Source organism: Equus quagga, chromosome 7 (assembly GCF_021613505.1).
Source record: "Equus quagga isolate Etosha38 chromosome 7, UCLA_HA_Equagga_1.0, whole genome shotgun sequence".
Classification (NCBI taxonomy): Eukaryota; Metazoa; Chordata; class Mammalia; order Perissodactyla; family Equidae; genus Equus; species Equus quagga.
In genome coordinates, this window is record NC_060273.1 from 118,547,531 (window position 1) to 118,573,107 (window position 25,577).

The window sequence follows — 25,577 nt, forward strand, 5'->3', positions numbered from 1 at the left end:
GGGCTATGATTATGAGCTGCATGGAAGATTTGTAAATCATGGCCCCTGATATCAAGAATATTACACTCTGGATTACAATTTTATTTTATGCATTTCTGTGTTATTTATTTATAGTGGATTCCTTTCATGCTGCCCTGAGCTCACGCTTGCAGTCAGTGGGAAGAGCGTGAGTATCCATGATTACGGTTCTGTGCTCCAGCAAAGTAAACTCCCTGGTGGCTGTCTTTGAACTTGTCTTCATAGATGGAATGCAAGAGACCAGAATTAAATATTTGTAGTAGTTAAGGTATTTACTGAAGGATGATTTTTTTAGAAGTTTTTTTTAAAGTTCTAAATTGTTTTCATAGATCCCGTAATAATGTGGCACAAACGATTTCCTCATGCCACCCCTTACCCCTACCCCAGTTTCCTACATGAACTTCATTCCAGCTAGACAAACATAACCATGCTCTCTTCCATCCTGTGCCTTTGCCCATCCCTGTCTTCTATATGAAGAACCTGGAGAGACTTTCCTTTCCTCTAAACTCATCCAAATCGCGTATCCTTTGCAGCCCAGCTCTATGACCATATCTTTCATGAAGCCATCTCTAGCTTTTCTATACCTTTCTATGAACTTCCCTAATTATTATTATTATTATTGCTAAGAATAATTACAGATAACACTGGTAACAACCACTACCATCACAAGAAGAGCAACTAATCTTTTCTGAGCATTCCTGCAGCTCCACACACTTGGCCATACTTCACATATGTTATTTGTTACTCAATCCTCTCAACAATCCTAAGGTAGGTACTATTATCATCTCCATTTTTCAGAGAGAAATTAAGTTTCCTATTGATACCTGGTAAGTGATAGAGAATTCTTATCAGTATCATCAATTTAGCATTTAATTATGAAGTAAACATTTGTCTCTTGAGTTGCTATTTATTGCACAGTTATTGAAAGATTTTATTTATTTTTTTTCCTTTTTCTCCCCAAAGCCACCTGGTACATAGTTGTATATTTTTAGTCGTGGGTCCTTTTAGTTGTGGCATGTGGGACGCTGCCTCAGCGTAGCTGGATGAGCAGTGTCATGTCCGCAGCCAGGATTCGAACCGATGAAACACTGGGCCGCCTGCAGCGGAGCATGCTAACTTAACCACTCCGCCACAGGGCCAGCCCCTATTGCACAGTTATTTAAATATTTTAAATGTAGTTTTTGGGCAAAGGGTTTTAGTAAAAAGAGAAATTGGGGTTTAAATACAAAATGTACTCTTCTGTTAATGCTGTGATTGATATTTCAGGATTCTGGGAGACTTATGAGCTTAGAGAGGCCCTATGAATGAGGAAAGAAGAGTGATATCCCAAAAGATCACCAGGACATCAAATAGGACCAGTGGCTGTTTGCAGGAAATCCAGGTTTAGTTCCCAGCCCAAGCCCTTCCTGGCCTATTACTCTAGCGCTCCTCTTACTCTCTCAGGTATCGGTTTTCCAATTTGAAACAAAAGAACAGCAGAGAACACGTGTACTTGCAAAAGTCATAAAAAGAATGAATGGCAAAAGCAGTGTCTCCAAAACTATTTTGGTTCCTCACACAGAGCACTATTCATTTTTTTAAACTTTTGGAATAGAATCATAAAGTTCCAGAGTTAGGCAAGATATTGTCTGATTCCGTTCATTTTATAGATGAAGAAATTCCAGCCTCATGACTTGGTCAAAGTCACCCAGTTTGCTAGTGTTATCTGTGCTTCCTCACTATTAATTCAAAGCTTTGTTCATGGGTCATCAGGACCCATAAGTACAACCCATTTCACAGGCGAGGCCATACATGTCTGTTTACATCTGGGCTACAAAGTAATAAACTTGTAATTGACTTCTCTTTATAATGACATTCTTCAAAGACTGTTTTGGCTCCAAATGAAAAGAAACAGGAAATGTGAAATTTTAGAAAGAAAAGTTAGTGACTCAGCAAGTCAACCTCTCCAGCCTTAGTTCTTTCATCCATAAGATAAAGTAGTTGATTCAAGATCACTAAGTCAGTGAGAATCTGGCAGAATGATAGAAATACTTCGGTACCCAAGAATTACCAAGTTGTTGTAGGGAAAGGAGCAAAAAGGGCAATATATGTCATGGATGATAATAATCCAGAGGAGCAGAAAACAAGGAAGAAGGTTAGGCAGGGGATGGTGACTGCTTAAATGGAAGAATGGAATTAAAAGAAGTGTGGGTACCAATAGAGAGAAGTGCAGGATCTCTCAGACTTCTGGATGTAGAGGATGAAAAGGGTGAAGTTTTCAGAAGAGGAGGAATGTGTAATAGAAGGAACAGGGCTAGAATGAATCCTATAGTTGTGAGGGGTAGTAGTGGCAGCCAGAGGGATGAGCACAGTGATAAGTACAGTGTGACAGAACTAGCCTCTTTCCCTCAGGCTGGTAAAGGGAGGCAGGAGACAGACACAGTGTTCGTGAGCATCAGGATCAGGGAGGGATACGATTTTGCTAATTCACACTGATTAACGAACCCATTTGGTGATTCAAACAGCCAGATTTCAAGCAGATTTTATATTGGGTTTCTATTTACTTTTGCATTAAAAATGTGCATTCCATGCCTGAGACAGAACAGCACATGATGAAATGACGTATCAGGGACTAGTGAAATGTGGTTTTGTTTTGGTAGAGATGACCTTTCTGTTTCTCTGACTCTACTTTTCCTAATAAAACATTTGATTTATATGGTTTAGAGGCATAAAAAAACAAACTGTGGACTCTGTCCAAAGAATAAAGTACTAAATTATAGTGTACTAAGAGAAACCTACCAGTTGCAAAACAGTGTGGCTTTTATCATTTCTACGTAAATAACAACATAGTGAAGCACAGAAGGAGAGGAGAAAATGAGAATTTTATAAGCACATCTTATTAGAACCTACACAAATTTGGGTGATAAATACAGCAAGTCCAGAAAGCTTGCAGCAACGCTTCAGAGGTCCCCATTCTTCAAGATAGCTCTTGTACTTGCAGGTTATGTCTGTATTATGCAATTCTAACATTTTTCTGCTAACTTAATTTTGAAGTGGAACTCTTGGGCAAAGAGTAGAACTGAGAAGGGGTTCTAGCATAGAACCTGTAGTTGACTACTATAGTCAACTGGAACTTGCCAATCTTCATTTACTTGTAGCATATTATTTCATTTTTTTGAAGATTGTACACACATAAAGTCATATAGGCACTGATGAGAGACATCAAACACTTTTTCTTAGGCTGGTATGTATTTGGAAATAAAAAGTATTTTCTTGGATATTTCCTTAAAATATTGAGACTAGTTTGGAAGTAACCAAATTTGCAAATAGAGAAAATTCAAATAGATATGAAAAATATTTGCAGATTTTTTTCTGTAATGGCTACTTAATAGGCTTCTTAGGAAGAAGAAATCAAACTTTTAAAATATGATGAATAAAATTCTCTGAATAAAACAAGAGCAAAAGACTATGACAGAAAGTTGAATTTCCCAAAAGTATCTCATAGGAATATAATCTGATATTGAAAGGCCTCCAGAAGGATGACTTCTTAAGTTTGTTTTGAACAGGAACATTTCTAAATGTCCCTGAGAAACATAAATGCGCTATTATTAATAATATAAAAATTATAATGAATAAACTTATTACTAATACAGTAAATAACAAAGAAGCAGATTCCTCACAGACTCAGAAACACTGACTAAATTTTCTTACTTGGGATGAGCAGAGAAAAGGGAGGCGTCCCTGTACAGCCTCCCTTTTATTTTTATAGTCATTCTTCATGTAACTCAGAAGCATATCATCTGTAATTCGATAACCTTTACAACTACTGTAAATTTCATTTAGTAAAACTATACCCCCTTCAACTCATTGTAATAGCTCTGGTTACCCCATGACCTGTCATTCTGCCAGACTTTGAAAGGGAAAAGTATTCAAGGGCTTGTTGATGAAAAATCATGGGTAAATTTATCCAATTTTAATTTGCCTATCAATCTTCATTGAAAAAAGAAAAAAATCCTTTGAAAAACTTCCTTTTAGCAGATGAACAGGTCCCTAATACAATTCCAGCAATCAGCTCACACAGTTGTAGGAAGCTTTTCTTCTGCACTATTCCACTTGAGATTTTCCAACTCTTGCTAGTGCTGGAGATGGAGGGGGACACAGAGGTAAAATAGCAAATCTTCGGTACAAAATGCTGCAACCACATCACCCAAGAGGCTGCATATACACTCGAAGAGGAGAGAAAGCAGAGAAGTGGAAGGGAGACTGACTTTTCAAGCACCAATTTCCTCACTTCATTCTAGGAGACTCAGGCATATTTGAGACAGTTGCTCCCTGGACTGAACACAATCAGTGAATCCTGTTTCCAGTTCTCTTTTTTGCAGTTCTATCATTTCAGATGGCCTGTCTAGCCCCAGTTAGCTAAGTTTACCATGTCTTTGTCCTCACATGGCATGGATCAAGTGGAGAAAAATAAAGTTCGAGACGTCCACTGTTTTCCTAGCAAAACGTTAACTGTACTGTGCGTTTGCTGTCATGCTTAAGCTCAGTTGACATTCATTGAAAAGTAATGTGTGTTAGGGATTTCAGAACACAGTGGACTTCATGGATGAGTGTTAGCAGAGGCTTGGGAAGTCCACTCCATCTGGCCTGTTGAGCTCAAGGTATGTGGCTGCGGGATCTTCCCTAACAGGCATCCTCCTAGATGCTTAGAGCCTGGAGGATGCGATCCAACGCTTGATTTCTTCTCGCCTCATCTTAGTCTCTAATTGGGTCCCCTGTGTGAGTTTGTTTCTACTCAATAAGGTCTGCATGATACTTAAGAAGGCAGACTAGGTGATTGGTCTTGGTGGAAGGCAGTTCCATTGCAGCAGCAGTCAGGAGCATGGGCTTTAGAGAGTGGAGGCGGCAGTGAGAAACGGGAAGAAAGCAAGGGGAATGGAAGGGAGCCATAGATACACCACCAACTTCACACTTTTTTTTAGAGCTTTTCCTGCCTTTGGGGGCAGGAGTCAGGTCTTTTATTTCTATTTCAGTTTTCTCAGTGCTTACAAATGTCTTAAACAAGCAACAGGAACCTGACTTGCTAACTTGACTTCATGTTCAAGGTCACTTGTATTAAGACTGGCTAAGTTATAGAACCAGGGAAACGAAGGATGTAAGATAGCTTGTGGAGAGCATATGCATAGTGGAATCCTCTATCTAATCTGGAGCATGCTGCATGATCCTGCTGCCCACAAGCTCCCTCAATAAAGACCTTCAACTAAGCCAAAAGAGAGTGTTCTTTGGGACAATGCAACTTTATAAAGGACATCAATGTTAAAACAGATGAACAGTTGTTGAAATGCATTAATTTTTATTTTTATAAGTGAAAGATAATGAAACAATAATTCATCCTGTAATTATGCTTATTTATTCACTTTAATTCATTTTGCTTTTTTATGCATTTTAACTTAGCAAAAAAGATTTTTTTAAGTCCTAGAAACTTTTATTTATTTTAAAAAATTGATTGTCCAGTAAGACACCAATAGCACAAAAAGCCACATTAATTGGTGCTTATCAAGTGAGTAATCTCTTTATTCCCCCCCAATTATTTGAAATGTTCTATTAGATGCCCTTGTAAGAAAAAAAAAGTAGTATTTTAAAAGGAATTTTACAAGGGCTTTCATTTCACAAGGTTTCAGAGTGTGGTGGCACAGTTCTCAGTAATTTAGCAAAATTTTTAACTCAACAAGCATGTATTGAGTAGCTGCTATAAGCACAGGCTTCTGCTAAGGTACTGTGGAACAAGTAGATAACAAGAGGTTCTGTGGTCTTCTAGCATTGCCAACCTAGTGAGAGAACTGGTCATAGTGCACATAATCCCAGCTGATGAGTTACTGGGTGTGTGACCTTGCCTAATTACTGAACTTCTCTATGCCTCTGTTTCTTCATGTGTAAAATGGCAAGAATAATGGTCCCTGCCTTGCAGAGTTGTTCTAAGGATTAAATGAAATAAGTACAATTCCACACAATAAGCACTTAATAAATATTGGTGGTTATTGTCGTGACTTTTATTGTAATATATATTAAGCAAAGAGGCATGGGGATGTGTGGTCTAACATATGCATACATGAACACATTCTAGATAGATTAATGGTCTTGAATGAATGAACATATGATTTCCAGTGTTACGATACTGGCTCAAACAATACGGTAAATTATAAACGTAATCTATCATATCATCACTTTATAATGAGAGTTTCCAAGACTCACAGAGTCTGAAGTGTCGCCCCAAAATGTTCCAAAATGTTAGTTATGGAAGAAAGGACAAAATATAACTATTAGATTTTATGTGTATGTCACATTTATGTAGTATCTATACCCTGGGGTCTTGTAGCCAAATAAGATCATTGAGATGGGGGCTCAGAGAATGTGGCCTGGGACATAACCAGGGTTCTGAACAGACTGAATAATCAGCAATTAGAGAAACACTGCTAACTGCTTTCAGTGATATGCTATGAAGATCTGAAGCTCCGAGTTTTTGTTTGTGTGAAAATAATCTTAAATTAAATGCATATGCAATTGCAATTATGGTGTCACATTAGGGATAAGAGAAAGGCAGTTAATGTTACTATACACTTATTATGTGCTAGAAATGTTAAAGTATTTTTTGGTTGATTTCCATAGATACCTTATAAAGTAAGTAGTATTATCCTCATTTCATAGAATTTAAATAACTTGCCTAAGATCACAAAGCTAGAAATTACTATGATAGTATTTGTATCCCAAAGTACATTCAATTCGCTATTTCAACACTATTTCTCAAGCCAAAGGGAAGGTTATTTAAAATATCTGCAGAGGAAAACAATGACATGGAAATGGCCTATTCTGAAGGATGAAGACAGAATTTCCTGGATCCATCTATCTAAAAGATTTCTTTTTCAAGTTCAGTTTTTAAAAAAAAAAATTTTCAGTAGGATTTTCGTTGGCATTTGTTATTCACATTCTGAGAAGGCAGATCGGTTTCCTAGAGCAGCAACCTTTTGGGATGTGCATCTTTAGTTGCTCTTCTGTGTTGATTGTCTGTCTGTCTTATTGGTTTCTTTCAGTTTTGTGAAATAGGTATGAGGTTATTTTATAGGCAGAATATCATTTTTGAATCTCAATCTTTAATTGATGGATTATAAATTCTAAGATCTTATTCAGTTCTTATTTTATATATATAATATTTATATATAAAATATTTATATAATATATACATAATGTATATATTACATACTATATAATACATATATGATATACAACACATAAAGTACACCTCATCAGCTGACTGTAAGAAGCTTCATGCACAGACTTCCTCATCAGTGTTCCCAGTAGCACCAGCACAGTGCACACGTTTTAACAGGTATCCACTAGATAGCTAATGAATTGCAGCAGCTCTAAATCTCTTCATTTATTAACACGCATCCCGATTATGTTAAAAATTTATTAGATATTTATTAAAATAGATTTATTGAGACTTTCGCCTCTGGCTTCGATGGAGTCTATATCACATTAACCCTCACTGAGTACAGTTCTATAAGCTGAAGAAAATCCCTTCAGACACACACACACACAATAACAAACAGCAAGAAAAACAGTGACAAACAGCAGATGAAAGGCATCAAAACAACTAGTACTTGAGGGGCCAAGATCCCATAGCGAAGCAAAACCCATTGAGTGGGAAGCCCTATATTTGCTGCTTTTTTTTTTTTCCTTTAGGGAATTTTCCAGTTCCAAGTGAGATGCTGAGAGGCTGAACCGGAAGCTGCAGCCTGGGACTTGCAGCAATCTGATGAGGCTGGGAAGCCAAAAAATAGGGTTCAAATCTACCAAGGCAACCAGGACTCGAGGGGCAAGATTCCAAGGAAAAAGGGGACCATGAAAGCTTTGCCCCTTCTGAAGCTGCCTGTGCGTGGGCTGAAAGGCTAAGTAAGAGACTAAGCAGAAAGCAGCTGCTCAGGGGTAAAAAAGCTAAGCAGAGAATTCAGTAGTCTCCTAGAGCTGGGGAATGAAACATGGAGCCCAGAGACTGCCAGGGAGAGGGAGTTCCGACGACACAGTAGGCTTTCAGTTGAGTTACCTGGGTCCCGTGAACAAACTTTTAGTTTGCCCCAAGAGAGGGGGCAAACCATAAACAGATTAACCATCACAAAGCCAGAAACCCAGTTTCTACTGGACCAAGGTGATCTGCCCATATTCCATTTGCCTTCCAAAAGAAAATTAAATCCACTCTGGAGGAAGAAATTTGAACTTATTATTATCAGGGGTTGCACCCTGACTCTCAGCTATGGGAATCTACCTGTGGAAGCTTTTGTTCGGCCTACACAATGTTTGCTTTTTTCATTTGAATGCTTTTAGGAGGAGTCTATATTCCCCAGTTTTTCTACAGTCCCCACCAATCCCTATAGTCTCACAATAAACCTATTTCACTCACTTAAGCTACTTGCTTGAACCTGAAGGCATCTGCTACACATTTAAAAGCAGATGAGTGACTCCAACAGATCTATGTCGTAAACCAAGCCCTGTGATGGGAGACACAGGGGAGCTACAGCGTGTGTGTGAAGGGAACACCTAAGAGTGGCTGAGATCATTTATGGGAGAACCAGTGGCTTAAGAGAGGATTTAAAGACAAAGCTTACAAATCTCTTCTCTTTGGCTTCTCACTTGTCTTTATACAGCTCCAGAGACAAATGTTTCTCTTTGTCGATTTATTCATTTATAATACTTTGCATTTGTAAAACATTACACAGTTTACAAATTATATTTTTATACATGTCTTTTCACATGATACTTAGGACAAAACTTAGGGCAAGAATCAGCACCTCCATCTGGAAAGTAGATAACTAACGAGCAGAGCAGTCAGTCGCTCGGTGGAACAGATGTTGCACGACACTTAATTGCACGCTCATTCTACTGCCCCTGGCAGCTGGACATTAAAGACTTACCATAAAATATGCCCATAAAAGTATTTACAAAAAATGTGTTCTCCCAACCCCAGTATTTGAGTAATACAAGAGATAAGAATAAAATTTTAGACCTTGGAAAAAATTGTAAATTAACACTAAGGCAAAGAATCTGAATGACCTGGTGAAAACTGGCCCCGAATGTTACCTGTTTGCTTTGTTTTCCCCAAACTGTTTCAACAAGAGGAGGTATGCCTGCTGTTTACTCTAATTCTTGTGGGCTTGCTATTTCAACAATCAGAGTGTGTGAGATCTTTGCACAAGTAAAGTAAAGGCCTGCAAAGCCCAGGAAGGCATGCTACATAGTTAAAATGCAGAAAATATGCTTATAGATGGCACAGAAAACAAATCTGCCATGGATAAACCACGGGGTAAGAAACTAAGACACGATTAGGGCAGAAGAAATGCAGGCACCTGTTTTGCAAGGATGGAGCCAGGTATCAAAAGATAGTCTATTCAAGCCCTCCATTATTAAAACCGTATTTGTGGAAGATACTCACTGGCAGACTAGACCTTGACACTTTTGTTTAGAGAACGCAATAGAAACAAAAGTAAAACTCCCGCAGTGTGTCTGAAGAGCCCTGCCTAGACAACCAACAGGCTAATGAGGAGATAATGTTAGATGCTGTCATTCATCGTCAAATGGAGTATGGTATTTGTTGCATGAAAACACTGAGATATTTCACTAGTCCAGATGCTTCTGAATATTGGTCAGAATGGCAGGACCTAATCAAGACAATTTAAATACACCTCCTTGTCTTAGCTTCTGTATATTTATTTGTAAAGGTATAGAAATGTTCTGGGATCTTTTGAAGAGTACACGAGGCATTCATTGGTCTCTGAATCTTATTCTACAAAACAAGTGTAGTGATTTTTTTTTTTTTTTCACTGAACTTGACATGGCTCTGGGACAAATCAATGATGGAGTCCCAAACTCCCCTGGCTTCTGCGTGCTTATTCCAGGGTTTTCTGGGAAGATGGCTTTTTCACTCTTCATGAATAGTTCATGTGCTAGTCTCCAATGGAAACTATGTGACATTTCTTATTACTCTTGGCTGTTGAAAAGCAATAGCAAAGGGAGTGTCTTGAAACAATTAGTCCTCTGTAACTGATTATTTAACAATGTGTATTTCCCAAGAGCTATTTATCCTCAAAAGGAAGCAGCCAAGACTAAATATGTACTGTCTCTAAGCAGACACCTGCACCGAACCCCTCTGCATGCTAAATGGGAATTCACACAGAAGAAAATTAAAGGAGCGTTATTAATTTTCTTCTCTATTCCATTTGCAATGAACTCTGTACCTTTTCGTGAGCAAAGAAACCTGTTTCATTTCTTATGATACCTCAAGGACTATTTTCATTTGGGAAAAATCTCTTCACAAAAGATGGTTTTAGTTTTAAAGCTGAAATTCAACATATAACAACAAGAGATACATTGTTGGAAAGCAAGGGAGGGAGAGAGAGGGACGGGAGGAGGGAGAGATTTTAACCAGCTGATCTGAAATTTGAATACAAGCTATATATTTTTAGCTACAAATTCCACGTTGTCACTCCCTTCTCTGAAATAGGGAAAGATTTGAAAACTGCCAGTGAACATCTCGAGACCAGATGCTTGTGTAAACGAACGTGTAGATGTCAGTTACTGAGAGACGGTCAAACAGGACTCTGAAGAATGTGGCCTCATAACTCATTTACTGAGAAGTGTCATATCCCAACGCTATGTGAAGTTCTGCTCCCTTGCCAGCTTATGCATTCCAAAAAGAATACATTTCAGCTTTTGGAAAGGTTCTTCTATGTATACGAATCTTCTCCAAAAACTTATTTTCTAGATCTCCAAAAAACTCATGCCTGCTACTGCTGGCCACCCTCATTATCTTACATGGGATTCCCTGCACGTAAGAAGATTGGCAGTCAGTGAAATTTTGACATAGTCAATGTGAAAGAGCCCTAAAAGAAAACCTGAAATAAATGCTGTATGCGAATCTGTATCTGACTGGTTCAGGTTAAAAATAGAAAAATATTTTAGAACATAATTAAGCTAGGAGTGACACGCAAAATGTTTAATGAGCGTGGCATAAGCACGGACCAGGCAGAATGGCTGCAGACTAGCACTGGAGTACGGTCCTGCAGGCGCCTTGTCTGGCCAAGCACTAGCCTTTTAGCTGCTGGAGATCTGGGGATGCTTCCAGCCTAAATGGCTAGAAACCTGGGACACATGGAAGGGGTTTAGATAGTAATTATTTCAATATTTTAACAACTGATAGGGTTCTACCAGTACCACCAGCTGAGGTATCAGGCTTGGTGATTACTTCCATTAATTATTCCATTCCTTAACCCAAATTTGGATACACCTTGAACTAAACAGTTTAAGAAAGTTATGATCATGAGTATTAGCCTAAGTCAACTTAGAAATGACAAATCATTTGTTAAAAAATAGAGGTTACTGGATTCGCGGATCAGGGAACTAAGAAAAATATTAAACTTAGTTCCTTATGAATTTCTTGTGGACTATATAGAGACATTTGGTTATATGCTGGATCCCAAGGATATTTATAATAAACTGATGTCACAGTGATGAAGTTTCCTAGTGGTTTGACAATAACTGTCCCTGGTCTTGCCCAAACTTCTATCAATGAACAAGAAAATTTGGAAAATATGCATAGTGGATATCTGTTATTTTGGTCTTCCTAGCACTGGTCTTACTAATCTTCTATTAGTAAGAGAAGATTTCGTCTGGTGGGAATTCCATTTCATGTGGTTTTTGTGAGATCAACCCAACTCTTTCCACCACTGGAGTCTGCTCATGACCCAGGCCTGGACAGAGTACCCGTCATCATGTGATTAGTTTCTGGATGGTCTGTGATCTGAGGTGAGGGTAATTTAAGTCCTCCTCAGGATTTTCCTATTGAGGAATAAGCTTTTTCCCTGTTGGGGCTATAAAGATGGTAGGAGGTGAGTCTTGCACTGGTGGTGGCCACCATGCTTAGTGCACTCAGAAAACCCACTCGGCAAAAAGATAGAGCCTTGAAGCCTTGGGGATTTAAGATTGCCAACCAAGTACATATGAAACTATGTTTCTCTTTTTTGAAGTTTCAGGGTCTCTCTTCTGACATGAAATAAAGCTCAATGAAAATCAAGATTTGTTCACCTCACATCAAGTGCATCATAGGGAACTGGCAAACAGGTATCAGGAACGTGCTGACATGTTAGCGAGCAGCTCCTTGAATTACAAAAAAAATTCCCAGGAAATAAACTTAAAGGCCATTTTCCCCCTTCATTTTCTATGTTCTACTCACTCTTGATACTCGACAGTTTAATCTTTTAAAAATAAAGAAGATGTAAATAATATGGATAGACCAATGAGAATCTGAATAAAAGTTCAGTTCTTGGGAAAAAATGTCTTTACTTTGAACATAAAAAATGTTCAAAGAAGATTATTAAGCAATAAAAGTAATAGTAGACACATTTAAAATGATTTCTTAAATCTTACTTTTACATTTGTATCCATCATGCTTGATAACTAATTCATATACATTTTCTTAAATGCTCAAATGTATGAGAAATTTGGTAGCTCAACCTTGAATCTTCAGAAAGTGATCAGGAAATTCCTGATAATATTCAGGTGATCAACATTTCCTTTTTTAAATGGTTTAAATAATAAATATAAAAAAATCAGACTATTATAGAAACACACCTTTCATCCATCAATCTCAGAGCAGCTATGACATAATAAGAATCTGGAGAAAAAGTGATGCAGTAATCTCCTCTGAGCAAAGTACAGTAGCCAAGCCTAAGATACATAATATACTTTTGTGGCCAGAGGTGTTGACAAAAACAAGTAAAAGAATACAAAGGCCAGTGAAGAAAATAACTATTAAGTCTTCATGGAACATACTTGGAAGATCTTTACCCATATTCCATGGAAATGCCAAAACTGCAGACATGAGGCAGCTTATAAATTAAACGAACCCCAATAAATCCTAGTGAAATCATATTTTCCAAGTGTTTCTTAATAGGTATTCCTTTTAGGACTGATTCACTGAGGACTGGTACCAGGAATGTGTCAGGGTGCCAGATACCAGGCAACAGTGATACAAACAGTCATTGCTTCAATAGTGTCACATAGACGGAATTAAGCTCATTAAAGAATTTGAAATATTTTAGTTTTTACTTATTCTTAGCTTGTATTAAGTTCTCAAATAAAGAGACCATAACAATTTCTTTTATATCCTCCCATGAAATATAGTTTAGTGCTCAAAAGTCCTCTTTTATTAACAAACCTCCAGAAGAGCTCAATAAACTTCTTCCTGTGTAGGTGCTTTGGCAGGTGACACTGCCCAACATGTTAATCTTAAGGTTTAAATTTATTTAATTACTGCTGACTGGCTCAATTACAGATTTCAGATGTCTAACCTCAATGGAATACCACAGATTTCTCTCTAGCCGTCATTTCTTGACCATCTTCCAACTCACCATACTTTAAGATATTTACTTTCGGCCAAGAAACTGCTCCATACCTTTTACTATTTTAACCTCAAGCTTTCAACCCATCCCTCTCAACACATGTCCTTGCTTCCTGACTTTCAGAGAAAAGAGAGGGCATTAGAGGCAAATTCCATACATTCAGCTCCAGAATAGTTTTTCATGTCCACCCATCCTTCCTTCTTTCCCTCCCCTCAGAGAAAGAAACGTCTCTACTCCTCCCTGAGATGAGCCTTCTGTCTCTTCTGTTCTTCCTGCCCTGTCCATGGTCTTGCGACGGCAATGAGCCTTTCCTCCAGTTGTCAATTTCTCCTTCTTTATTGATTCTTTTCAGAAGTAAAGGAAAGGAAACCAGAAAATCTCCTTTGAACCAACCAACCTTACTTCCTAATCTATTACTTTCTTTCTCTTTGCATTTCCATTAAATGTCTTGAATATTAAAAATAACCATTCTTCATGTGTGAAGTACCGCATAATTGCCTTACATTTGTTATTCCACTTAATTAAATCACACCATAATCCTAAATAGTATTTATTCCCACTTCACAAATGAAGAAAGGAGAATTGAGTAAGTATGCCTGACCCAGCTAAAGCCAACCAGATAGTAGGCTGGTGGAGTTGGGAGCATTCTCTACTATACCAGTGGTTCTCAGACTGTGGTCCCTAGATCACATCCCCTGGGAACTTGTTAGAAATACAAATCCTCAGATCTCACCTAGATCTGCTGGATCAGAAACTCTGAGTATGGGGCCTAGCAATCCGTATTTTCACAAGCCCGTCACGTGATTCTGGTGCACACTACCGTTGGAGAACCACTGCACGAGACTGCATTGCTCCTCAGTTCTCATCCTATTGAACTTCTCTGCTAGACTTGACAGTCTTAGTTGCTGTTTTCTTTTGAAGCTTTCTTTTCTACCAGCAACTCCAAACTGCCCTATCCTGGTTATCTTTCATTAACAATCTCTTTTACTAGCCCTCTCTCTATACCTAGTTACTAAAACATTGGTAGCTTTACCAACATCTCCCAAATCTCTTCAACTCACCAACTTCACTGCATATTCCCGAGATCCCTGTTCTTGATGTGATCTCCCTGTTGACTAAAGGAGTCAGTGCCCAATCATTCACCCAAGCCAAGCTTTTCTCAGTGACATTGCTCTCTCACACTCTACAGTCCTACATTTAATTGGCTAACCAAATTTAATTAATATTTATCTCTACAACAATTCTCAAACCTGTCATCGACTCTCTCTTTCCAGCCAGAACATTATAGGCTGGAATATGACAATAGCCTACCTGCCTGGAGCTGCTCTTCTTTTCAATACCCCCCTAAATATTTCCAGTTATCCTTCTAAAAAGTAGGTATGAACATGTCATTCCTATTCAAAATTTAAAAACTTTAAAAACCAACAAAATTTAAAAAACAAATCAGAACAAAACAAACAAAAAACCCACCTTTGATGGCTTCCCATTGCTTAAAGGCTGAAGTTTCACAACCCATCTGGGGCAGGGTGACCTGGCATTGAAGTCAACCCACCCTTCTGTCTCCTCTCCCACCACTATGTTTCTAACCACAAAACCTTTCTTCCTCTCCCCCAACCCTCTGTTTAAAATTTCCTTTCAGCAGCCCAAGCTAACAATGTTTTTCTCTGCCTGAAATACCTATCTCTAACTACACACCCATCACTTTCTTAATAAACACTAAAGGTGTCACAAATTTAGAGGCAGGTAAAATGAATGAATGAAGCCTATCAGGTGTAATGAGGTCACATGCCCCATGGAAAGGGGGCAGCATCCACTCACGACTTGGAAATTGCTGCCATGCGAGTACTGCCATTGAAGAAAAGTCAGAAATTCAGGTTTATATGTGAAATGTCTCAACTTTAAAAGTTTGCAGCAAATATTTACAAATCTAAAACACTGTCTGTGTACCTTGTGTATCCACCAAATAAAACATATCGATAGGCTGTCAGTGTGGACCTTGGTGTTAGTTCCACTAGGGTCTAGGGATTCAAAGGTGACCAAGACAAGGCCCTTGATCTGAGTGGCTCACTTTCGGGGCTCAGCTCAAATGCTAGCTTGGGCAGGAAGAAACAGGCCCTTCACTCAGCTCTCATAACATCTTGTTTACATGGCACCTTCCATAGTCTACTCATATAACTAATCGTTTACTTCCTTGAATCTACAGGAGCAGGGCTGTCATCTCCATGCTGGTACTGGCAGCACTAGCATGCTGTGCTAGTAGGAAGTGCTCACTTATAACCACATCTTTAAAGAGATGTCTATATATCAACTCGTATCAACTGGATTCCAAGCTTTTAAGTTACTTCGTATTTTTCCCTTCCTAAACTGATACTATGCTTTGATTAGGCATCCTGCTGTAGGATATGATCTCACCAAAGAATGTGTCTCCTAAAAAGCAAACCTAAATAGGCTTTGAGTCACATTTCAGTTGTATGCTATAATCCTAATATGTTTTTCTACTCACGTTCCTTGCAAGATGGTGGTCAAAATAAGGACTGTTTAGAGAGTGCTGGTAAATTCAAGAAATTATTTCAGTTTAGGACAGAACTTTTCACTTTGGAAAATAAGGAAAATGAGTTCATTTGTTCCATTTGCTAATTTCAGGGTGCAACCTTTTTTCCAGTTAACAAAAGCACTAAAAAAGTCAGCTTTAATTTTTGCTACAGTTATATAATTTTTAGTTATGCTATCCAAGCACGCTCACAAAACTAATTTAAGCCGGACTTTGCCAGACTTAGAGGATGTCAATAATTTTTGAGTGAACCAAACACTCTCATTTCACTAAGCACCAGACTTAAGAGTGGTCTGGCTTGAACATCGCTCTCTATTTTATTCCTCAGTTGGTCTAATTTCTAGCCACAGCCACAGTCCAAATATGTGTATAGGTCCTCCATGGCTGCCATCTGCAAAGTTTATAAACATCAATCCTGCTGAAAAATACATCTTTTTGTACTTACTTACAGGTTGTCAAAATGAAGAAGGGTAAATATTTATGTCTTGCCTATCTGTATAATTGGCAAGTTAGAAGCCAAGCCACATTTCAGGTGTTAAAGATTTAGCCCCTATCATTTTATTCTACAAGCCTGTGCGATGTTACTGTGTGCACGGTTCACTGATGTGTGGACACCTGATTCCTTTACACTGAAACTCCATGCCATGTGTTCATTAGGATACATGTGTGCCATCAGTAACAAAAACCATGAGGCTTACCTGCAGACTGTTGAAAATGACAAAGAGGACCAACATCCAGAAATGTCTGTAAGCCATGTGCAGGCCTCCCCAAAGCCATGTCATGGAAATTAGGGCAAAGAGATATAAAACCAGAGGAATTTCTAGAAATCACAAAAAAGAAAAAAAAAAAAAAGAAGAATTTTTGAGCTTCAGAATACTGCATAGTCACATCTATACACAAAATTATTTTTGGCTCCTTTCTTGTGATACTCTCCATGCCTAAGTACCCATTTTGAAAGAACAACCTTGGAAATCCCATTCTTATGCCAGGGAAGAGAAGGCACATTGCTGAGTCCACATTCTTTCTGTTTGGCTGGGAGGCAGGGGGATGGGAAGGATGAGAACTGTTCCTCTCCTACACTCCCACCTGCTGGACCATTCAGGAAGTGCCATGAACAACTGTGGGCATACAATCACATTTCCATCCCAGGGGAGACTGAGTGTGTAAATCTCCTTAAAAGAGCGCTCCACCAGAAAATGGTAGGCAGTGGTGTGCTCCTGAAATTAGTGTAGTCCAACACAACATTTTAAAACAGAAATGATATGAAAACCTGTTTGTATGTGATGAAAAAATATGTACTCATCTCTTTTTCTGACTGAGAAGACACCAAACTTTCAGCTAAGGTTGAGAGCAGGGATGAAATGACCGATTCACAGCTGTCGACACTAAGCTTATTCCACCCATCATTTTCTTGTGCAATTTGCTTCAATAGTTTTCGAAGAGATTTCTTCAGGATCAAGGAACTTCATTACCCTTCCCACTTGTCTTTGACATTTTGGTATCAGAATAAAAATCTTTAAGAGGAGATTTTAATATTTATATGACAAACTCTATAAAATCTGCAAAGTACATCAGATCTTAGCAGCTGCAAATAAACACATTTCCAAGCTGTTGAAAGACACCAGGGTGGACCACACCACTGATAACTCTCATGACAGACCTCAAAGTCCATATACACCCACCATCAAGTAATGCCTAAAATCCAAATACACTGTGGAAATTTGAACAATTAAATACAACCTTGGCAATTTTTAAACTTTATTTTATTTTGAAATAATCTCAAACTTATGGAAGAATTGCAAGTACAGTATGACAAGCGAAGTTTTTTCTCCTGAACCATTTGAAAGGTGCCAACCTGAGCTCCCATCACCCTCTGAATACATTCATGTGTATCTTCTACAAAGACATTCCCCTACATAAATACTATGGAACCATCAAATCAGGAAACTAACACTGATATGTTACTACCATCCTGAGATCCCATTCAAGATTTGTCAATGACTCCAATAATTTCCTGTGTAGTACAAGGATCCAGCTGACAAGTTTCTGTAGTCTCTTTCAATCTCAAACTGTTCTTCTGTGTTTCCTTGGCTTTCATCACTCTGACTTTCTGGATTACTAGCCAGTTTTTCTTGCAGAGTGCCCTTAAATTTGAGTTTGTCTGATGTCTCATGATTCAGATTATAAGCTCTGGCAGAAAGCACAGAAGTGAGGCTGGGTTCTTTTCATAGCATTCCATTGGATAGCAGAAGAATTCAATCTGTCCCATTACTCAGGATGCTCATTTGGGTCACTTGATTAAGGTAGTGGCTGCACAGATTTTCCACTGTAAAGTTAGTCTGTTTCCCTTTGTAATTAATAGGTATCTGTGTGGCATTACTTTGAAACTAGGTAAATATCTTTTCCCTTCTCAAATGTTTGATTTATTTATTTATTTTTATAATATGGACTCATAGTTTCTCAATTTATTCAATGGGTTATTACCCAATACTGTCATTTATTTTGATGCTCAAACTGTCCTAAGTTTGATTAGAAGGAGCCCCTTCAAGATAGTTTCTTTGCCTTTTGTTATGTCTTCATCATTCTGTGAGCACTTCCTTGCTCTTTGGCCCAACAAGATGTTTCAAGCTCATCCTGTATTCTCCCTGTCCCAGTTCTGGTTTCTTTTAGGGGAGAATGGCATTAGAAATCAAGATCTGGGGCTAGGTATGCTCTCTGCTATTAGGGTGTTGCTGCTCCTAAGCTCTCTCAGTAAACAGAGCTGGAGAGTATATATAGGTATGTATATGCATACACACACACAAACACACATTTACAACTTTATTTCTATATCTATCTCTACACAATGAAAATCATTAGTTCACACCAATATTTCCACTTTCAATCCAACATGACAGGGTTAATTCCAATTTTCTACATGTCCATTTTTGTAACTCCCTTCTCTGTTGTTAAGAAATCCGTTTCTCATTATTCTTAACATATTTACCTATTTGATCAACTGCCCTATTTGATTGTAACCAATCTCCCATTGCTGTTGTTCCTTCCCTTGCAGAGATGGCCTCCCAAACTCACTCAGGTTCTGACACCTCATGCTAGGCTGCACCCCACCCCTCACATGGATGCCTCCTCACAATGACTGGGTTTCAACCCTTCATGCTTGAACAGCTTCCTGTGGCTGCGCACCTTGCTCTACACCAACTAATGGCTTTACGATGGAATTGTTTGGGAAGGGAAGGGAAAGGAAAAAACAAAAAGAGAAAGGAAAGAAATGGAGGGGAGTGAGGAAGAGGAAGAGGGAACCTGAGCAATTTTTTATTTTTGAGAAGAAAAAAGTCTTTAGAAGGAGACCATGCTGATGTCTGGTCAGATACACCCTTCATCGGCAAGCATATGTCTAAATTATTATTTATAACTACACAGAGAAAATAAGAATAATACAAGACAGTCTATCCAGATGAATAATTCCTTTGTTATTAATGCCTTGCTGCAGCACAGGAGAGGAGCTATTAAGATTTATTTAATTTTTCTAAAATTTCATTTTTGTTTAACGAAATCATACAATTTGATAAAGGGCCAGAAGGCTCATTTTTACTTCTGACAGGATACCCTAATATTTGGGGAACTGCCTAAGCTGTGCTCATGAAATTTTTCAAACATTAGGTCTCAAGCCTGGCAATTACATTTTTTGCTCCCACTGTGTAAGTACAAAAGTCTATTTATGGCTCTGTGCAGAGTACAAAAGGACATGCATATTTTGCATGAACAACCAGGAACTAAATCTTCAAAATTTGGCCTGCATGTTCCTTCTGAGTGCCTCAAGCCAAACAAGTGCTGTGTGCTGACACAGCTCAGCGGGGAAGCCAAGAGAGCATGCCGAGCCGACGAGAAACACCCATGGCCCGGGTTCTTCTGGAACTCTGCAGCAAAGTGTGGCAGCTTGGCACTCCAGATCAGAAACTCGGCAAGGAAGAAAGCCAGTTAGAAATAACTCAGTGTACTGAACAATAGACCCGAAGCTGGTTTTCCAGCAGTGCAGCAACGACATGATTTCAGATGGAAGAAACATAACCAGAGGCACATCTGGATTCTGTGGGCCTGAAATTTATAAACCTTGGAGAGGCTTCTTTAAAAAGTAAAAATCGCAAAAGCATAATTACGTATAAGATCTTAGAAGAGGCCTTTGCAAGTGAGAGGCCCTGAAACTTAAGCTGCATGGCTAATCCACTGAACTTAAGGAGGCCCCTCTCACCCTCTCTGGGGCCTTGAGTCACAACGACCAAAGGGAGAGGGTGTTGGGAGTGGGTGATGGTGATGAAAGTGGGGGGAGGGGCATGTTGTTGGTTAACAGTTACTATGAATTCCATTTGGCAAACTGAAAATTAATGCTCTATTTAATGAAAATCATTTTAGTTTCATATTTTGTAAGCTAACATTTCACATTTGGTGAGCTATTAATAACTTTTCTGTTGTCTCTATAAGCCAATGCTTACTGAAGCATGCATTTATAATTGGTAACATCAGACATTTTTGTTTAGGGGTGAATTAGTTAAGAGAAAACAGAATCACTTCAATGTTCTCACTGAAAGGAAGCCCTAAAAACATAGTAATGGGCCCAAGGAAGAAGAATATCTATATAAAAGACTGTGCTATCCAGAACATATAGGAACTCCTACACCGCCACAACAAAAAAACAAACAACCCAATTAAAAAATGGACAAAGGACTTGAATAGACATTTCTCCCAAGAAGGTATATAAATGGCCAATGAGCACAAGAAAAGATGCTCCCCATCCCTAGTCACTAGGGAAATGCAAATCAAAACTACAATGAGATAACATTTCATACCCACTAGGATAGCTATCATCAAAAAACTAGAAAATTACAAATGTTGGCAAGGATATGGAGAAATTGGAACCTTGCGCATTGCTGGTGGGAATGTAAACTGGTACAGCTGCTATAGAAAACAGTTTGGTGGTATCTCGAAAAGTTAAATATAGAACTACCATATAATCCAGAAATTCCACTTCTAAGTATATACTCAAAATAATTCAAAGCAGAGACTCACAGACTTGTATATCAATGTTCATGGTAGCATCATTCACAGTACCCAAAAGGGGGAAACAACCCAATGTCCCTCAACAGATGAATGGATAAACAAAACATGGTATACACAGGTGATGGAACACTACTCAGCCCCAAAAAGGAATGAAATTCTGACATATGCTACAACATGGATGAACTTTGAAAAGGTATGTTAAGTAAAATAAGCCAGGCACAAAAGGACAACTATTGTATGGTTCCACTTACATGAGGTGCCTAGAAATAGGCATATTTGTAGACAGAGAGTAAAATAAAGGTCAGCAAGGGCAGGAAGGAGGGGGAAGAGGGAGTCAGTATTTAATGGGTACAGAGCTTATGTTTGGGATGATGATGAAAAAGTTCTGGAGATGGATAGTGATGATGGTTGCACAACATTGTGAATGGACTTATTGCCACTGAACTGGACACTTAAAAATGGTTAAAATGGTAAACTTCATGTTATGTATATTTTACTACAATTAAATAAACCATGCTAAAAAAGGCAAGTTTGTGTCTAGATGAACTTCCACTATAGGGAGAAAAAAGAAATCGAATCCTTAAAGTACTTAATTTAAACATTCAAATTAACAAGGATTCATTAATGTGAAAACAAAGTAGTTTGAAAGGTTTTAGTGAAAGAAATTACTTGTGGAAAGCAAAAAGAAATGTGTCATTTAGTACTACTATCATTAAGAAAGTTGACTTATGGCAGTTCATAGAGTCCATTGAGAATACATAAAATCCCATTATTTTTTGGTAGAAAATATGATTTCAATGAATTGAATTGCCATTTTAAAAAAAAGTATGGTGCTGTATTATCTCTTTTCTTTGTAACTGCAGCCTGGGCTTTATAGCTATGCACCAGTGACAACAATAATGGCTTTGTTATGGAAATCACACTCCATTTACATGAGGCTGAAACTTATTCTGTGTTTACAATCTTCTAAAGTGCTTGTTTTAATTTTACCTCACTGATCTTCTGATTCTAACAATTTGGATGTGCTACCAAAACAAACTCATCAAAGTAAAACAAGGAACACAACTGTGACATAGTGCAGATTTAAGATATTTATGGGTCTATTTCCAACAATAGGCAGGCATTATTCTTAAATTAAAAAAAAAAAGTAATTGAAAAAAAAGTGTCAAAAGGCCTTATTTCTAAAATATGGGCCTTTCGTCTGAAATTAACAGATACTTGTGATACCAGCTCAACACAAGGTTGACATAAGGGAAGCCATATTGCAGAAAAGAAACCACATCGTAATTTGGAATGACCGCTAACCCTCTAATTTTGAATGAACTAACCCAGCTGGATAGGCACCCTCCAGGAGATCTATCTGCTCTGTAGATTTTATAACTCCTGCTTGTGTATGTACCTCCTAGCTATGCTAAGACAATAACTTTGTTCTTTTGAATTCCTTAGGAATGTGATGACCCCCCCATAGAAAGCCTCTGCTGATGGCCATCATCAATGACAACTGAAAGATCTGAAAGATCTGGTGCGGACGCCAGAGGGACAACATTCCTAATCCCCTCCCCTATTATTCACTGGCCTATATAACTGCTTCAAGATTCTGTGCCCCCACTTAAGATGGTTCTTTAGGACACTAGTCCCCTTATCTTCTGATTTGTTCGCTTATCGCTTAATAAATGCCCTTTCTCTGCCACCATCTTGTCTCTTGATGACTGGCTTTTATCTTGCAGTGAGCAGATCGTGCCCTTTGCACAGTAACACTTGGAGGCAAAGAAGTTTCATTGATCTGACCCATTTCTTGGTGAGAAAACAATAATTATGTTCTTGAACTTTCTTAACAAGGGTTAACACTAATCCCACAATGCAGTCACCCATTGACGGTCTCAGCAAATAAACCTAACATTATGGAAGAATACAACAGGGCATACATTTCACAGAACTGCCAAATTAGCATTAGAGTGTTGTGGGTGGAACATATAAAAACCTATGGATTGGATTTGCAAATTGTTCAAAGAAACACTCCATACCTCATGTGGGTAGCTTATATTCCTAACTTTTGATCACTAGTCCTATACTTGGTTCAATTTTAGAATTTCTTTTTTGTTTCACTCCTTCAACACATCCCAAAAGCTCTTAAAAACCCATTTGGATAACAGGGAACCCACTCTTAAGTCCTATGCCTCTGTCTCTAGATACAGTCGCAAATGTTTGTGACAGCGGGTTAGACTTTGTATATCTCCACTCTCCATTATGTGCCAGGTTTTTCACTTTATCTGGCTATCCTCACAAAATTCATAATCTGTAGAGTCACCTTCTTTCAATGAGCACTTTAGGGCGAACAATTTCCAAATACGCATCTCCATCTCTCTAGAGTTCCAGAATTCCAGGCCTGGAGATCCCCGAAGCATCTCAAACTCAGCTCATTCAAAGCTGAATTTAGTATCCTTCCTCTCAAACTTTCTCTTCCTTTTGAAGAGGGGAAACCACACACATAAAGCAGTCAGCACAGAGCCCAGCACAAAGAATGTGCTCAATAAGCCTTACCTGCTCATCATCTTCATCCTCATTCTCATCCTCATCCTTATCACCATCATAACGTTAGTTAAGTTAGGGAAATGTGCATGGCTATAGATAGCCCCTGCGTGCCTATTTGAAGTGCCAAAATATCACATAATAAAGAAACATGTTTAACTTTTTTGTACCTGAATTTCCCAAACTTATTTGGCTATAGAACCCTTCTGTTTACCTGACATAGTCTAAAGATCACACTCGGAGGTGGGGTGCTTTCAGTGTGCAGACTATAAGTTCCATCACATCCAACTGTCACTGAAAACGTCCTGACCAACCTATTTAAAAAGGACCTCTCAGTGTCTTCTATTCCCCTCCCTTTGATATTTTCTCTTCTCTTCTCTTCTATTCTTTCTATCCTATCTTATCCTACTCTGTCCCATTCCATAACCCACCCATCCTAATCCCATCCCATCCCATCTCATCCCATCCCGTGCCACATAAAAATGCTGGCAATGAGACTCACCAATGTGTTGTGACCCACAATTTCTAAACCTCTGTTCTAGAAGGTAATTTAAGTAGCTCGGAGGATACCTTTACGGTAGGCACGGTAAACATAACCATAGGAAGGCCTACACCTACCACCTTCTGACACGGGTTTACCCTGACCCTTACTGATAAATGAAGAAGGCAAGCCTAATTTGGAAGGATCTGCACAGGTGAGATATGGGATCTGTAGGCAGAGAAGAGAGTCAGTATTAGCCTAGAGTATATTTTCCAGGGGTAAAGAAGAAGAATGTGAGAAAATTCTCAGAAGAATCTCAAGGTCTGCTGCGTACCTAAATAGCAGTACTTTGTCAGTGGCTGACTTAGGGCTCTCTTGGATGCTAAAGGACAATCTAGTGTCAGGCTTACTTTGAGTGTGATTTATTGAGATTGAAAAAAAAATAGTACAAACCTAGAATTATGGTCTCGCCTTGCAAAAGCTATATATAATTTTCAATTTGCAGGCTATAATTTTGAATCTAAGGAGAATAATCAAGTTAGATGAGACATACCCACATGGACCTTGCACGAACTGTTATTAGAGTAATTCCATTTGAACCAGGTACTTCAAAGTTGCCAGATAATATCCTACTGAGGGGGTGGCAAATAGGTCTATGATTCTTAAGGAAAAGGTTAAAAGATCTGTTTTCTTCTTGTGAGGAACATGTCTTGGAACTATGGAAAGGAGAATTATCATTTGGGTTCACAGCCAACAGTCATTTTTAACACATTTCATAAATGTTTCACAAAAGGATACTATGACAAAAGTTTTTAGAAGATCAGAGTTCTAAAACAAACATGAAGTCAGCCAACTAACAACTGCAGACTGGCTTAACCTAGTTTTCTAACTACATTACTAGTTACTCAGCTGTTAAAGAGTTCAAAACACTCATCTCCAGGCAAGCTCAGGCACCTAACATCAATTTCCAACACACTTAGCTTTTATAACACAATGAAAGTGTACAATGCATCTTTCAACCTGCCTACATCTATATTTTGAATCTTACTAGATGGTCTCATAACTTTTGGAAATTAGGTTACAATGTGTTTGGCCATGAATAGCTTGTTATGTTTTATAGGTAGTTTGATACGACATCACATAGCAGTCGTTAAGATTTAAAAGGCTTAAACTCAACACTGAAGTCTTGAGTCAATTCTGAGACAATGTCTCAGAAAAATTAACACTAAATATAACTCCATGCGTTCAAGAAATTATCTTTACAGTGTGTTAAATGTCAGTTCCCAGAACTGTTTTCTCGTAGATCCTCAATCTGTACACACGTCGGCTGACCTCAACACTTATTTCCTTTCCTTAATTTGGTTCTCTAGCCATCACATTATAAAACTGTAACATAAATTTAAAATTTTGTTTTATTTTTATTTCCCCTGCTACGTCATTATTCTGAAAAGTCTACTTGAGTTAAAAGTCTACTTTGGTTCCTCTCTGTCAATTGCAACTTTTCTCCCAACAGTTA

At 38.3% G+C, this 25,577-nt stretch overlaps 1 protein-coding gene across 1 annotated transcript in view; it reads right to left on the reverse strand.

Moving 5' to 3' along the window:
• Positions 1 to 25,577, reverse strand: part of ADGRV1 (adhesion G protein-coupled receptor V1) — a 456,854-nt gene that overhangs the window by 45,268 nt on the left and 386,009 nt on the right. Inside the window, exon 80 of the mRNA XM_046668226.1 lies at positions 16,695 to 16,816. Within this exon, the coding sequence (XP_046524182.1) occupies positions 16,695 to 16,816 (122 nt within the window). The remainder of the gene's footprint in view (positions 1 to 16,694; positions 16,817 to 25,577) is intronic.